A 16,403-nucleotide genomic window follows, 5' to 3' on the forward strand; every position below is an offset into this window, starting at 1 on the left:
TTTCAAAGTCTACATGTAAAAAAAGTAAAGCTATTTTTTATTTTGAGAATGATTGCATTCTCTTCCAGAAGAAACAATATTTTCTAATGGGACTTGGATCATTGCTTAAGATATACATGGGCATTCCCATTTCCCCCTGCAACCTAAAGAAGAATGAACATTTATTTAGCTCAGAGGTTTGACTATATACATCTATGTTAAATCCATCTTTAATGAAATCTAGCCCTTTTTCCAGTGTTACCACTGGACATAGTCATGATTGAGCCTGCTTAATATGCATGTACAATGTGCTGAATGGAGTACTGGTCTCTCACTGGTCAATTAAAATGACATTTCCCCCACTGATAGCTTCAGCTTTTGGTTGACCACTGATAGGGTTAAATTCCATTCAAGACTTTGCTATTGCATATCAAGTGTGTGCAATAGTTCAGAAGTGTTTTCTTCATTAGCTAAGACAATGTATGAAAAGAAAGCACTTTTTCACATAGAAATCAGTCCTTTTAATGATTGTATAACGGGATATCCATTAACTGCTTTACCAGTTTTTATGTAAACCCACACTAACTGCTAAGATAAAAGGACAATAAAACATCAGTTATCAATAATAAGGTAAATAAAAAAAGAGAGCTACCTGGGTCAGTTATCTTGCAGCATATCTGAGGTCCTGCAAAACCCCGACACTCTGGACAGCTAACAAACATTTATTGATATTTCTTGATTGACTGTCTTCAGGTAATACATATGAACATGTAAGCAAGCCAAGGTATTGTTAAACTGGATTAAGCAGGTAAAGACAGAGTTAGGACTACACAGCCATCTACATAGGTACTGCTTACAAGGCAGTAGTGTTGGCAGGTTGGGGCAAGATAAGCTGCATAGGATCTACTTGCAAAACCAGTGTTTGCAAGGGTGGAGCTAGATATATTGCACAGTCTTCATTAGTAGAGTTGCTCTTTGCGTGAACAATTTGATATGATCATGAAGATTGTCACTTTCTTCTTAAAAAGTACATTTAAATGTTAATGGGATCATTGCATTAAGTATGTTATATACATTATTTCATGTGAAAAAAGTTACCCCTTTAACAAAAAGTTACCTTTTAATGAAAATGGTAACCTTTTTCTTAACAACAAAGGCCTGTATGTATCAATTGATATATATTTTACAACAGGTACCTTTTGGTGGGGAAAGAATTAAATCTAAATGATTCTAAATGAAAGTACACTTTTTAATACTAACCCCAGTATCTGTACATATGTAAACTCTTACTGAATGTCAGTCATTCTATCTTCCTATGTCCTATGTAACAGTTTGGAGTGGGTTTGAAAGCACCAACCTTCTCTGGAGAGGGATGAAGTGCTAAATTTGTATGTTTATAACATTAGTTGTGCATTTGTTCTGAAGTTATAGCATGTAGCTCAGTGATTTTGTGCACTGTATAACACTCCTGAAGAAATGAAACTTGGCAAATGGGTACACCTTGATGCATATCGTACTCACAGATTTAGGTCTCTGACCAATATTTCATGCTTCTCTGAGTTTAATAAAAAATTTGTGGGATTAGTTTGTTTCTCAAGCTCTGTTCATGCTAGAATCATCAAACTACATGTATATGATTGTTTATATTTTTATTAGTACCATACACATCCTTACCACATAGGAAGGTCACTATGACCTACATTTCACAGTTTGCTGGCTTAGGCTACGTCTTGCATTTAGCTCCTAACCAATTAGGTTTTTTCCACCCATCATATATACTGTTATACATAGATTCATGAAAGTTTGTGATGGGATTCATCTTGATTAGGATAGTGTTATTACTAAAGTCAGTGGCTTCACTAGCGTTGGTGTCACCCAGTGCAGCAACTCATGGTGTCACCCCCATGGACCTTCTTCTTGCAAAAAAATTCAAACATTTTATAGACAGTCATATAGTCACTTGTGGTGACACCCCCATGGACCTCCTTCCTGCACAAAATTAAAACGTTTTTTAGACAGTCATGTGCGGTAACTCATGGTGTCACCTCCATGGACCTCCTTCCTGCATACAAATTCAAAATTTGATAGTCATTTTGGTGCCACCCCCTCTGATGGTGTTAGCCAGTGTGATCTGCACCCCCTGACACCACTGCTGAAGTCACTGTGTCCTTTATTTCATTCATGCATCACTAGCTTTGATTAAACTGTTTTAAGAAATTTTTCTAGCTCAGTTCACACTAGAGTGATTAAAGTTGATGATTGCACGCACCTCTATTAGTACCAAACCCTTACCACAAAAGAGGATAAGTGTGATATACATTTCACATTTGACTGGCTTGTGTGAGAATTCTTGGCAATAACTTCCCATGGGTTGGTGAGTTTTCTGGGGCAGTTGTTTTTCCCCTAGGTAACTAGGTTCTTGTTCCACCATATATGCTGGTTGCCAAATATGGCCTGTAGGGTGCTGATAAATAGCATCAAACACACATCACATTTGACTAATTTGAAAGCACCATGTATATATTGTGCTATGCATAGGTTCATGAAAGTTGCTAAGAGATGCATCTTCATGAGTATTACACCTTATCACAAAAGTAGGTCACTGTGACCTTCTGACTTTGGTTAAAATGTGTCTTTTAAATTTATTTCCCAGTCTACGTTCATGCTAGAATGATCAAACTGAATTGTTCTATGCATCTCTATTAGTATCACACCCTTACCACAAAAGAGACTGCTCCAGTAGCCAAGTGGTTAGAGCCTCCGTTTTGAATGCAGGAAGTCGTGGGTTCAAACCGCAGCTGAGTCATACTAAAGACTTACAAAAATGGTACTAGCAGCTGCCTTGCTTGGCACTCAGCATTAAGAGGTTAGTGTTAGGACTGGGTGGCCTGGTGTCAGGATAATGTGACTGATTGGGAGATGATGCTAGATGCTGACGAGTACTGCAAGATTTGGTAAAAATAAATAACTGGTATGAGCACAGTGGTATCAAAATAAATGTGGCCAAATCAAAATCCATGATCATAGGTAGTCAAGCAAGAAGAAAAGCAGAGAAAAATTATTTCAAAGTAATGATAAAAGGAATGGATATATGGCAGTCTGAAAATGAAAAGCTACTTGGCATCATGATAGAAAATGTCTTTGGCTGGAAAAATGCAAGTTGATAAGATCATTGAAAAGTTAACTTAATACTTTATCTCTTGAACAGAATACAATCTTATCTCCTTCCAGAACAGAGAAAGATATTCTACAATGAATGCATATATCATGTCACACCTAGAGTATTGTTGCTATGTCTGGGGTAATAATGATGCTGAAGATCAGGAAAGATGACTGAAATTTCGAAAAAGAGCAGCTAGAGTTTTTCTTGATGCTGATTTAGATACAACAACAACAAAATCTTTTTCAAACCTAAAGTGGTTTCAATTTCAGCAGTGAACTCAGTTTGAAAGTGGTTTACTATTCTATAAATCTGGACATAGTTTGGCTCCAGATTATTTTAAATGTGTCTTTAAATTTTTTTAAAATGTACATGTGTATGACCTAAGATCCATTTCAAGCAGGAAGTTATATTTATTTGTACCAGATTCATAATTTTATTGGAGTTTTGCTTTTTTTGGAACCAAACTATGGAATTCCATGCGGTCTTATATAAAGTCAGCTGACTTGTGCCAATCTTTCAGAAAGCTTCTTAGTCAACATCTACAGAAACAGTCATTTGTATGATTTCATTTAATTCAATACTATTACTTTTACAACGTTGTTTTCATGTACTCACCTATAATGTCTTACATATGTTTGCTACTACTATTTGTAAGAATCATGTGTATACTCATCCATAAAGCCTTGTGTGTATTTTATTGTAGCAATACTTCAGTTGTTGTTTAGCTTTTAATAGCATTTATTGTCTGAAGACACCTCATCTTGTAAAAATTATGCAATATATATATATATATATATATATATATATATATATATATATATATATATATAAGGCCTCATGGAAGTTTGGTTAGTTGACCAAATGAGCTTCTTTAAATAAAGTATTATTATTTTTATTATTATTATTATTATTTGCGTATTATTATTATTATTATTATTATTATTATTATCACAAAAGTATGGGACCGCTCCAGTGGCCTAGTGGTTAGAGCATCCACCTCAGATGTGGCAGGTCGTGGGTTTGAACCTCGGCCGAGTCATACCAAAGACTTATAAAAATGGTACTAACAGCTAGGTGCTCAGCATAATAGGTTAGTTTTACGACTAGTTGGTCTGGTGTCAGGATAATGTGCCTGGTTGGGCATCATGTTTGATGTCTGCGGCATGATGCCCCATTGCTAGTCATCACTATAATCTGTCACACTGCAGACATCGTAGTGATATGACTGGAAAATTGTTAAAACTACATTGAAAATTCAAATCTCTCTCACACACACATATCACAAAGTTAGGTTTCTGTGATCCATAATTTATGCTTCACTGCCTTGATTTCAGTCTCAAGCATTGTTTGTGTCCGAGTTGTCAAACTATAATGATTGTATGTCTCACTTTCGGTGCCATGCCCTTGCGACAGAAGAAAGTCATTTGACCTACATTTTACTGGCTTATGTTATGTTTTTGCATTTAGCTCATGACCAGTGACTATTATTGACATTTGGTGCATGTAGCTGTAAGGGGCATCAATTCACATAGCTAAGGTGGTACTTTACCTGGTTAACATTAAGGAGATGCAGTTTGAAGCCACAACGTATCTGTTTTTCCCAGATGACTTTTGATGGCACCGAGGTGAAAAGACATTTAAAGACTTCAGCTGTAATATTCTTTTACTCTGTAATTATGGATAATAGAGAGATAAAGGTTTGCTTGTCAATGAAAGAGAGGGTGGAATGCATCACAATAACTGCAAGGTTCGTTCAGATAACTTTGATGGTAGAGCTTCTGGCTAGCATTTAGGAGTTCTGGTTCGAGTCTTAGCCAGGCTTTGCACTTTTCTTGTGTCAGATAGAAAACTGGAGGATTATTTTCATGCTACATTTGCTGAAAAAAATTTATAATTCTCACACTTTCACAAGTGTGCTGTAAATAATCAATGAGTATTCTCTCTAGGTTTTTGTTGGTTTTTTTTTCTCAGATGTAATGCTTCATGATTTGCCATATTAATATACTGACATAGATTATATGAACTGAATTGTTGTTGGGGCAAAACATCAATAATTTAGTTCTTTGGTGTATTTTGCTAAAGTTAGCTTGTTTTTGTATTTGAGTTGTGTAAGTGGTACTAGTAATTTTGTTTTAAAAAGATCTTATTAAATATACATTTGTAGATTAAGACATGATTTCATTGCAGATATTTGTACTTGATGAAAAGACACTTTAGAATTAGAAAACTATTTTTCACAACTTTTTTAAATTTAAAATATTTGAAAGCTTCTGCTTATTTTTTCCATTAGATTTATGACATGTTTGTTTCATTAAATTTTTATTTTGCATATTAAGATGCACTTTCTGGGCATTAAGAGTTTCAGAGAGCACATTGAAAGGGATATTATGTTATTTTGATATATTATGGATATATATTTACATGAAACAGCTATTGAGTGAGAATTAATTAACATTTGCTAGGACTTGAGCACAATAATGGTTATGTTGCAGATATAAAGTAAAAGTTCTAAGTTCTTCATGAAAAGAATTGCACAAAACGTTTTTAGAAAATAAACATTATCTACTATACAATCAACGGTAAAAGATCTTGTTAAAAGTTCTGTAAAATTGATGTAAAATAAAAAATAAAGGTGAAAGATATAAAATTCTTAAAACAGGGTCAAAGTCTGTTATATATACTGCATTACATAAAAATGCCCAAGATTTTTTCCAGTAGTACATCATAAAGTTCCTTTATCAATTGATTCACGTAAAACTCATTTCTGCCACGTTGGGTGAGAACAGTTACTTAGGATTTTCAAATTAATTTCATCGTCACTTTGTAACATTATGAGACCATTAGCATTATCATCTATATAAATGTTTGTTGGTTGACATAGACACATTTTAAACCATTTGAGTCATTTATCTTTTCAAACCCAGCACTGTTTTTTTTTTGGGGGGGGGGTTGCATAAAAGGTGGGTTTGGGGTAGATTGTAATGGAGCTGGAGATAAGCTTTAATGACAGTACTCTATTTGTCCCATGGTAATCCCCATTAGGTCTGTTGCAGACATTTATTTAAAACTTAGGGGACGTGATTATCAAAGAAAATTGCATTTTTATGATTAAAATGTACAAACATGCAGCTTTTAAATTGGGGCTATCTTATCATTCTAGCAGTTATGATTTGTTTTATATGCTTTAAGTAAAATGTGTGTGCATCTATTGGACATGAAACATGTTGTCAGGAAAAGCATGCCTTTAGTCAGGAAAAAGTCTGTGAATTTGTTTTCCGTAATGTGTGGAACTCATGTTGAACACTGTGTAGTAAAAATGTAATATTTACCATTTATTTTGTATTGCATCATTTTAGTCAGAGACATCTATAATACTATAGCAATGCACATAGATTGGCATATATGGAGTCGGAGTACTGTTTACAGCGGGATTAACTTGTTGGTTTCACTTTATCCACTTTATTAAATTTATACAAGTGGTATACATTTTTTCAATTTAGTTGAACGCTGTGATGGATTCTAATACGTACCAGCGTGCGACTCGTAGTACGGTTATTACTCTCGACCGTAGTAACTCTTTATGTAGGAGAGCAAGATTATGTTAGCATACTTCAGAAAAGCAACATATTTACAATTCTTGTTTTTTATGAGCAAACGCTAAGCACAATGGTTGCCATTTGCTATGTTGTTGGGTGCACAAATCGAAATATGAAAGATCCTAGCGGTAGAAAGTCTTTCTATCGAATACCGAGTGTACTTACCAGCCAAGGCCCGCAAGCATTGGAACTGTCAACTAGACGCAGAGACACTTGGTTTGCAAGATTGAGACGTGACTTCAGATATTTAAATGTGAACAATGTCAGAGTATGCTCGGATCATTTTGTGAACGGTTAGTATGGTTCACGGTTTAACACAACGAAACGCTAGCATTTCAGCCTATTGATTAGCAAACGACCAGCAGCTGGGGTTGTCCTACCTACAATGTAAGACATCGGCCCTGATTAACATAAATATTCCCCTGCAACCGAAAGAAGAATGAACAGTTATTTCAAGGTACACTTCGCATAGCATAATAAAGTGGGCACTGATATTTAGCTCAGAGATTAGACTATATATGGCCTATGTTAAATCCATCTTTAATGAAATCTAGCCCATTTTCTAGTGTTACCACTGGACATAGTCATGATTGAGCCTGCTTAATATGCATGCACAGTGTGCTGAATGGGAGTACTGGTCTCTCTTTGGTCAAATAAAATGACACATTTCCCCCACTGATAGCCTCAGTTTTGGTTGACCACTGATAGGGTTGTATTCCGTTCTGTTCAAGACTTTGTTATTGCATCTCAAATGAGTAAGCAAGCCAACAGTATTGTTAAACTGGATTAGGCAGGTTAATACAGCTTAAGGTCTACACGACCATCTACATAGAAATTGCTTACAAGGCAATAGTGCTTACCCCACCTACTACTCTACAATGTAAGATATCGACCCAAATATTTATGTTTATCAGAATTCATGTCTTACATTGTAGGAGTGGCAGGTCGATGAAAGATAATCAAGTTGTTCTTTGCCACTTATTATTTTCTGACATTTATTAACTGTGGCAGAGAATATACCACCAACTAGATCTCTGCTTTTTTCTGACATTACTTGTAGTACCACCAGTAACTTCAGAGAAAAAATGCCGAGATCTACTTGTTGGTCTATGGCAGAGCGAATGGTGTTATGTATATTTGATTTAATTATATCTGATTTAATATATATTTATTTCAGTTTGATTGTTTGTCAGGTTTAATTTTTTTTATATTTTTCATTACATGATATTGTAATGTAAATTTATTCACTAGAGATGATACTTTTTTCAGAAAATAGTTTGACCTTGACTGTTTGTTTTATAAACACCAGGTGTTGATCTAGATCCTTACCTTGGTTCAAAATTTGTAGCAACCATATAAACAAGTTCTATTTTTATTTAAAAATGATTGATTGTTGTCGAGGTCATGATGGGACTGTATGTTTAAGATTTAAACAATTTTTTATTTTTTTTTATTTCTTAGAGTAAAATGATTGGTTTTTGTCAGGGTCACACTGGGTGTACATGATCTTTAACAAGTACCTAATTTCTACGAGCTTCCAGAACATGATCATATGAACCCCTGTTTACATTTTAGAAGATGATATAACCTTTGTTTTGGAGAATTATTCTCACTAGAAGTTGGGCTGTTACACTGGAAGTTGTATGTTGTGCTGTTTGGAGTTGTTTCAAATTACTTGGATTGGAGTTATTTCAAATTACATGTACTTGGATTCAAAAAGGATTAATTCTTTTTTCCTGGAAAATACATGTGCTCATGTGAGATTCTTAGTCAAAGACAGTTCTTATTAGAAATTTATTTCGATTTCCAAAACCGGAGTGATAATTCTTGTTTCTACAAGGAACTGTAGACTTCAACACTACAGGTTACAGCATATGTCATCGTCTTCCATCTTGGATTCTTCGTGTGGATTCGAATGTAAAGTCAGTTGAACATTTCGTTATTAGGAATACAAAAATTTTATTTTTGAATTATTTTTGAATTTGATTCTATAGAACCATAAGTTTATATTTTTTTTATTTTTACAGAATTATTCCAGGGAAATAAATTATTTTTTTTCTCAAAGCTTTTTGTTTTCACTCTTTCATGTGTTACCATTTATTGGAGCCTGAACACATAAGAACAATCCTGACAGGTGGTCTTTATGCTTATGTCAGCAGTTTGCATAGGAGTTAGAGAACTGAGGGATTTAATTAATTCACTGTTAGAAAGGGAGTGCCAATACTTATGCTAAGTTTTCCAAATAAATATGAATGCATTTAATTAAAAGAATAGAAGTCAGAATTTCTGTATGGGTAGATGGATTAGTCCATGTAACAAAGTCGAATAGTTGTAATCTTTTAGAAATAAAAAATTTACAAGGAGCATATCATTCATGCTGATGTTACGATCAGCACTTTGAAGGTTCTGCAGTCTTTAGCTTGATATTTGGATACCGTCAGAGCCTTTGTAAGTTGGGGTCATTTTGCAGAGTTTGCTCTATATTGTTGTTTTTTGTGTTTTTTTCTTCAGTAGTGTGTGCTGAAGGTGATGCTTGCCTTAGACAGCATTTCATCTAGTGCTAACTTGTGACAGCCCTCAAATACAATGCACTTTACATGGCTTAAAATTGCATGAGAATTTGAGCATAGGTCACTTTAACCATGGTTGCCATAGCAGACTTGAAATCATATGTAAAATCTTGTTGCATTAAAAATTGTATTTATTTTTCTATCCATTGAGTGGGGGCCCCGAGTGGCCTAGTGGTCTAAAGTGCTCTCCGTTACAGATCACTGCCATCTCACCTCTGTCTGTGTGGGCTCGAGTCTTGGATTTGGCTAATGTGGGTATGTGAAAAAGCTTGCCAGTTGCTTCTCATGGGTCGGTGGTTCTTTCCGGGGTTTTCCCGGGTTCTGTCTCCATCATTAATACTGGCCGCCATGCATAGCCTATCGTGTGGTAAGGGATGGCATTAAACCCTACAACAACAACAACAACAACAACAACAACTATTCATTGAGTAAATTAAAAATATTAGTGGTTTAGATTCTGGGCATAAAATATTCAATCCTTCCTTATGGGCAAGTATGTGGATCAAGTACTTTATCAACTGTATCATTGGTAAACATATATACCAGAACACATTTATAAAATCTGAAAATTCACAAATATAAAGATGAAATAACAACAAAAAAAATAAAAAATGAAGCAGATTCAAGAAAAGAGTAATGTATTCTAAACAAAACTTAATCATAATACAAATAAACAAACTATATTGATAAAGCTGTACAGAGGTAGTAAACCATATAATACTAAAGCAGATTTTGTTCCAGCAAGTATATTGTAGTTTTTGATAAATATTGAAAATCATTTTTGAACTTGTTCCAAAAGGTAACATAAGGCACATTCATAGAAAAATACTTGAAATTATTAGAAAAATGTTTAAACCAACATAGTCACCAGATTTTGCCCATGGGTTGATGCCAGCAATTTTCTCCCATCTAAATTCCCCATGTGAATTCATCTTCTGCTTCAATTCTCAGCATCTTGTGTTTTTTGGCCTTCCTCATTTCCTTTTGCCCAGTGGGTTCCATTTCAGGGATTGTCTCATGATGTTGTTTCTTGGTTTCCAGAGTGAGTGCCATATCCGTTTCCATTTTTTTCTTTTTCTAAATTTGGACTCTTTCTGCGTTTTTCTTCCCAAGCATGTTTCATTGCTTATTTTTTCAGGCCACCAGATGCCAAGCATTTTCCTGTTTTTGAAACTATCTTTTGTATCAAGCTCTCTGTGAATCTCCACATTTCTGAAACATATTGCAACACTGCCTTAACATTAGATTTGAATATATGTAGCTTATTTGTAATTTACATTTCTCCAACTTTCTGGAGTTAATTAGGCCTTAGAACAAGTAGCTTTTACCAGAATCACAGAAGTAGTTGCAACCCATTTTGGATCAATAGGCATCCCAATCTTCCAGTATTTGGATGATTGGTTAATCGACAATGACCAACTAGAGTTCCTCAGACTAAAGCTGTCTTGCTGTTTGTGCATAGTCACTTAGGCTTGGTCTTCTGCCAAACATAGAGAAATCAAGAGATTGTCTAGGGATGAATTTCCTCACAACCGGAAGATTAGTCCATGTCCCTCAGGCTAGAATAAATATGATTCTGTCCCTGTTGGAAAAACGGAGAGTTGAGACTATGTTGTCAGCTTGTCGTTTCCTCTCTGTGCTTGGGATTTCGAACTCCACAGTGTACCTGGTTGTCCAAGGCAGACTGCACTTACATCCTCTCCAGTTTTTCTTTGTAGCACAATGGGACTCCTTGAATTCTCTAATTTCTCTTGATTGGTATTTTCACTATCATCTGTTTTGGTGGACATTTCAGGACCAGCTTCTAATGTGAGTCATCGTGCACTCCTCTCTCTCTCTCCCACATTCAGAGTGGAGTGTCATAAATAAATTGAAAACTTATATTTTGTTTAATAAGTTTGTGTCTTGAAATCACTAGTGATGGATATGATACTATAAATCTGTTTGCCTGACAAATCCATAAATTCTATTATAGGTCACATACCAGTATAAAAATAGTAGCCCAGAATTATAAAATTCATAATAACCCATAATATGTGAATTCAACAAGGCTAAGAAATGAGCAAATAGAGTCAGGTGACACTTAACATTATTAACAGTAATCTTGTCACATTCAAAATAAAGTCATTACTACCTTTACAAACCAAATGATTATTTCCCCATGTGCACTAGAGGTAACTTGGGAAATGTCCATTTGGAATTAGATCTGGCTGATAGAGAAAGAAAATATAAATCAAATCAAAACTATTTTTACATTAAACACATTGTGTTTATACAGCAAAACAGAAAATATAATACAAAGATATGTCTTTTAATTTATGGTTTGCAGGCACCATAAAATTCATGAAAACGAATCCTACAAAAATGGTGAATTCATGGTGTAGTAATTGTGTTAATTAACAAGTAAATTTGGGGCAGGCAGCACATCCTGTTTTTCCTATTCAGCAGGACCTCTGAAATATAAATGATGGTCCACAAAAAATTATGGTTGTAAGATTCCATTTTATGGGGGTGCCTTCTAAGGCCAATTTATTTGCATTTCTATTTGAAAAATATGTAACAGCTTTACTCCAGAGTTTTGTGGTGTATTTTCCAGGACGACCAGCAACATTATATGACACCAGTGATGTGGATTGGGCTCCATCACTTAAACTAGGATATGACTCAGACAGCACCCAGGAAAAGATAAGGTATGTTTTCTTTAATTTCTTCAATTTTGTCTCACTTAAGATAGCAGATGGAACAGAGACACTATTTCTTTGTTCATTGTATGACCTGTGGCATTTGCATCAGTTATATTGTGACAGATTTGTGAGAATGGTTTTGAAAGTCATGTAACACCATAATGTGGTTCTCATGTAAGACGTAACATATTTATCTTTGTCACACAGCTGGTACATTTTACATATATTTCTCACCCATGCGACAAAGAAATCTAGCTGTTTTGCTCACCTTAATTTTCTTATCTTAGTCTAGTCATCTCAGACCAGTTGTCTCTGTCAAGGTGTCCACGCACTCAGAACTACTTTTAAAAGAAAGAAAATATTGTTGTCTTTTGCTGTGCCTGACCACAGGAGTCTGATGTTTTATCAATAAAGTAAGATGAAATCTCTGACAACATGAAATCGCGTTATCGGTACTATTTGATTTCATGTTAACAGAGATTTTGTCGTACTTTATTGATAAAACGTCAGACTCCTGTGACCTGATGTTGTTTTAGAAACAGACAATAATGACAACAACAAATATATAACAAAAAACTTAGTAACTTAAGGTCAATCCATCTTTGAGAACACACCATAAAAACATTTCTCGAGAGACACACACACACATGAAGTTGAACTAGTTGGTATTTTGCTAGTTAATTTCACACAGCATGGTCAGTTTTATCCTATATGCAGGTGTAACTCGGTATATGTTCGGGGCAGCATCATTAAATGTAGCTAAAGCTACCTAACTAGTTTTAAATACTTCATTTGAAACAAATTATATACTATTAGCTACATTTAATGACGCTGACCTGAAAATTGACTGTGCTACAAATAGGATAAACTTCTCAATGCTGTGTGGCATGAACTATGACATAAAACACTGATCCGTGCACATAGACTAGGCTTACACACTTCATAGCCTCGTGGAGAGACAAATAATATAACCCCTTGACTGGAATTTCCTTGTCTTGGTCCAAAACCCCAACAAAGATTATATTAACCAAGGGACACTCAGGCTATACACATTACCAGCCACAAAAGTCCCAACTCTCAACAGTTATAGAGAACTCAGTAACAACCATAAATGTGTTATATCAAACATGCTTTCTTTCATCTCCATGGTGTCCCAGCTGAATCCAAAATATATCTATAATCTTTAATGACAAATAATGCACTTTAGCGACTTACCAGCCAGAAGCAGTGCTTTATCAATCCAAACACAATAATCCATATGCAAATTTCACTGTAGCACTTGCCATATTTCCAAGACAGAAAAATACATTTTCAAAGAATCCGTGATAATTCAGCACATGGTTATCCACTAGGGTCCTTATTTGAAGGGTCTTTCATACACAGGGGTGATTTTACAATCAGTATTAATTACAACATGGGTATGTTACAAACAGTTTCACCTCTTCCAAAGAAAAGGGGAGTTATATACGATAGTGACACAGATCTCTAATTACCCATGAATAATCTAATGCAACATGTTACTCTTCGTTACAGTTTGTACTAAGTATAACTACAGTAGATATGTGTACCCAGTATCATTTCATTATTTACAATATAACTTTTCAAAATTGGAACTGACGAAAATGAAACATTTTCATGTAATTAATATTAATTATTTATTGTTAATTTCATATAACATCCATATATTAAATGTGATTATACCTCATTACTATGAAATGTTTTATGTTGTTAGTTTTCTTTGCTTACGTGCATAAACTGTGTACTTCAGATGCAATGATCACACCACAGCCCTCATTAAAATATTTGTACTAATGAGTTGCATGTAAACATTTGGACAAGAACTATATTTCACTAGGAAAATATTGGGTGAGAAAAATAATCCTCATGATGCAATGCAATGATCACACCACAGCCCTCATTAAAATAATTGTACTAATGAGTTGCATGTAAAGATTTGGACAAAAACTATATTTCACTAGGAAAATATTGGGTGAGAAAAATAATCCTCATGAGTAATGCAACCCCATGACTGAGATTTCCTTGTCTCAGTGCAAACCCCAGCATAGATTTTATATATCACGAACTGGCACAAGTTGGGAATTCAACCAGTGTATTAATCTAATCAGTGACTACATGGACTTTCCTCATGATCATCCTAACACACACACACACACAGTGTGACCCGGCTCTTGCACACTTTGTTATGACATGAATGCATGTATAACATGATCATGTACATGTACTTTCCTCAAATGCAAAAAAAATCTTTCTAAAAAGAATGAAAAATAACTTGTAAAACGTTTATAATTTTCAGGAAGAGATCACATGAATTCTAATATAAGACTATCATGGCATGGCTCCAGAAATTTCATATACATACACTTGTATATGTATTTTCTCATACACAATGAAATGTTGTTTTTTTCTTCTTAAAAGTATGGAAAATAGCTTGACTTGTGCCTTTTTTCCTCTTTGGTAAGAAAATATACCATCTGGTGATTATATTAGGCAAAATTATTAGATATTTTATCTTTTTTATGTACAATCTTGGGTTTGTAGTGACAAAATTCAGAAGGACCTTGAAAGGAAGATGCAGACTGGATATAAAATGCACTGGAATCTATCGATTGTTACATAAACAAATTCTTTGTTAATATAATTACAAACTGTCATAATATAAATAGTGCACTGTTATATCATAATCCATTTATGCCAACATATTGCCAGAGTACTGTATGCTGTGATACACTCCAATAGTACTGGTTCCAGGACTATCTACAATTGACCTACCACTGAAGGCAGGAAAAATAACTGCTACAGTTGACCTGGTTCTAGAGTGTAAGACATCAACCTTGATATTTATGCTTTGGTGCTAAATATCAGGATCGATTGTCTTTCATTGTAGGACTACAATCGACCAGGTGACTGCTAATTCCCTTTGTTTTTTAATGTACAAAAACAAATAGTTTTTCTGATACTGAAAAGAAAACTGATTACCTTTGAAGCACTTAGCAGTCAATGTTCAGTACATATTTGATGTTGGCAACACAATAAGAAATGGGCATTTGTTGGATCCTCCAAAGATGTCTTTCTGCGATGACTTAAAACATGCACCCTTCATCAAAGAAAGCCAACTACATTCTTCAATAAAAAGAAAGAACCTTTCATCAGAGGAAGTCAGTACCATACTTTAAGCAATTATATCTGATGGATTGTTGCAATTTCCAAAGTGACTGGAACACATTTATTGTGCTGTGAAAGTTCCTGTTTAGCACGAAAAGAGTTTATGATTGCAATTACTACCAATGGCAGCATAAGACACATATTCAATTTCTACTCTTTTGAAACCTTAGATATCTGGCCAGCAAGTAAATTAAAGATATGGTGTCTCACAAAGATGTTTGTTAAAGTTTTTAACTTGTTCATGTTTTTTCATTTCCCTTTGAATAGCCTCATCCCCTGGGTACCCTTGGTAGCTATCTCCAGCTGATCAAAATCTATGCCAATTTAAGTACATGTACATGTAGCATGTAAACATCTATAGTCATGTGCTACTGGTGACAATACATTAATAATCCCAGTAAATTGTTTTGTGATAATTGGATATAGATCAAATGAGAACTACCATTTTGTGTGTGTTACTTGTGTTTTCTAATCGGATGTGACTGATACATGAATTTTATAACATGTGATCTATATTTGAATTCATGGATTTTACATAGACATATACAGTACTTAACGGATTATGGATTGTACTACACCAATGTAAGTTGTCAATATACAAGTGTATTTCAGACTAGTTTGTCTTCATTTAATCAAAAGCACATATCTTTGAGTCTACTTTTATTCCCCTCCCCCCCCCCCATCAATTTTTGGGGGGTTATAGATCATTTTCTTCAGCTTGCTGACTTATTTGGTTATTACATGGTTTAGTCTATACCATTGTTGGGTTTTATGGGCTCCAACCGCCATATTACAGTGAAGTCACACTGTGTTTTACTTTTGTCTTTGATTGTAGATTGTAAAGATCATTTATAAATGGCATTACTTAACTAACTTTTTTGCATGATTGTATATTGTACTATAAAATAATGCAAACTTATTGTCATGGCTTTTGACCCTAAATGGTTCTTGAAGACGTACCTGGTTTATGTCTTGTGTGTAAGATAAAAATATTTTGTTTGCTGATGCTCAAATTAAGGTTTACTTTTTTTAAACAGAAATTTTGATGGTTCTGGAAGAGAACTTTTCATCCACATCCTGGTCATTTTATTGTTTCTTAGATTTTTCAATAAGAGTATTGTCATCAAAATTATTCATTCCTACTTTAAGTTCAGTTGTAGTCAGAATTAATTTGATAGGAATTATTTGTTTAAATTAGTCATTGGAGTTAGAAAGTATTCATTGACAT

General features: G+C 34.5%; 1 protein-coding gene across 2 annotated transcripts in view; it reads left to right on the forward strand.

Annotated features, from left to right (window-relative positions):
* The window catches only part of LOC149795291 (uncharacterized), a 50,802-nt gene that overhangs the window by 10,867 nt on the left and 23,532 nt on the right, over window positions 1-16,403 (forward strand). The window contains exons 1-2 of one of the 2 annotated variants that reach the window (XM_089965016.1): window positions 6,720-7,031; window positions 11,905-11,998. In XM_089965016.1, coding sequence (XP_089821142.1) covers window positions 6,809-7,031; window positions 11,905-11,998 — 317 coding nt within the window. In that variant the 5' untranslated portion in view covers window positions 6,720-6,808. Of the gene's footprint in view, window positions 1-6,719; window positions 7,032-11,904; window positions 11,999-16,403 lie in introns of those variants that run through there. The other variant, XM_089965014.1, reaches the window with a different exon arrangement.

This window comes from Sinohyriopsis cumingii, chromosome 7 (assembly GCF_028554795.1).
Source record: "Sinohyriopsis cumingii isolate HCF-2022 chromosome 7, ASM2855479v2, whole genome shotgun sequence".
In the NCBI taxonomy this organism is placed as follows: Eukaryota; Metazoa; Mollusca; class Bivalvia; order Unionida; family Unionidae; genus Sinohyriopsis; species Sinohyriopsis cumingii.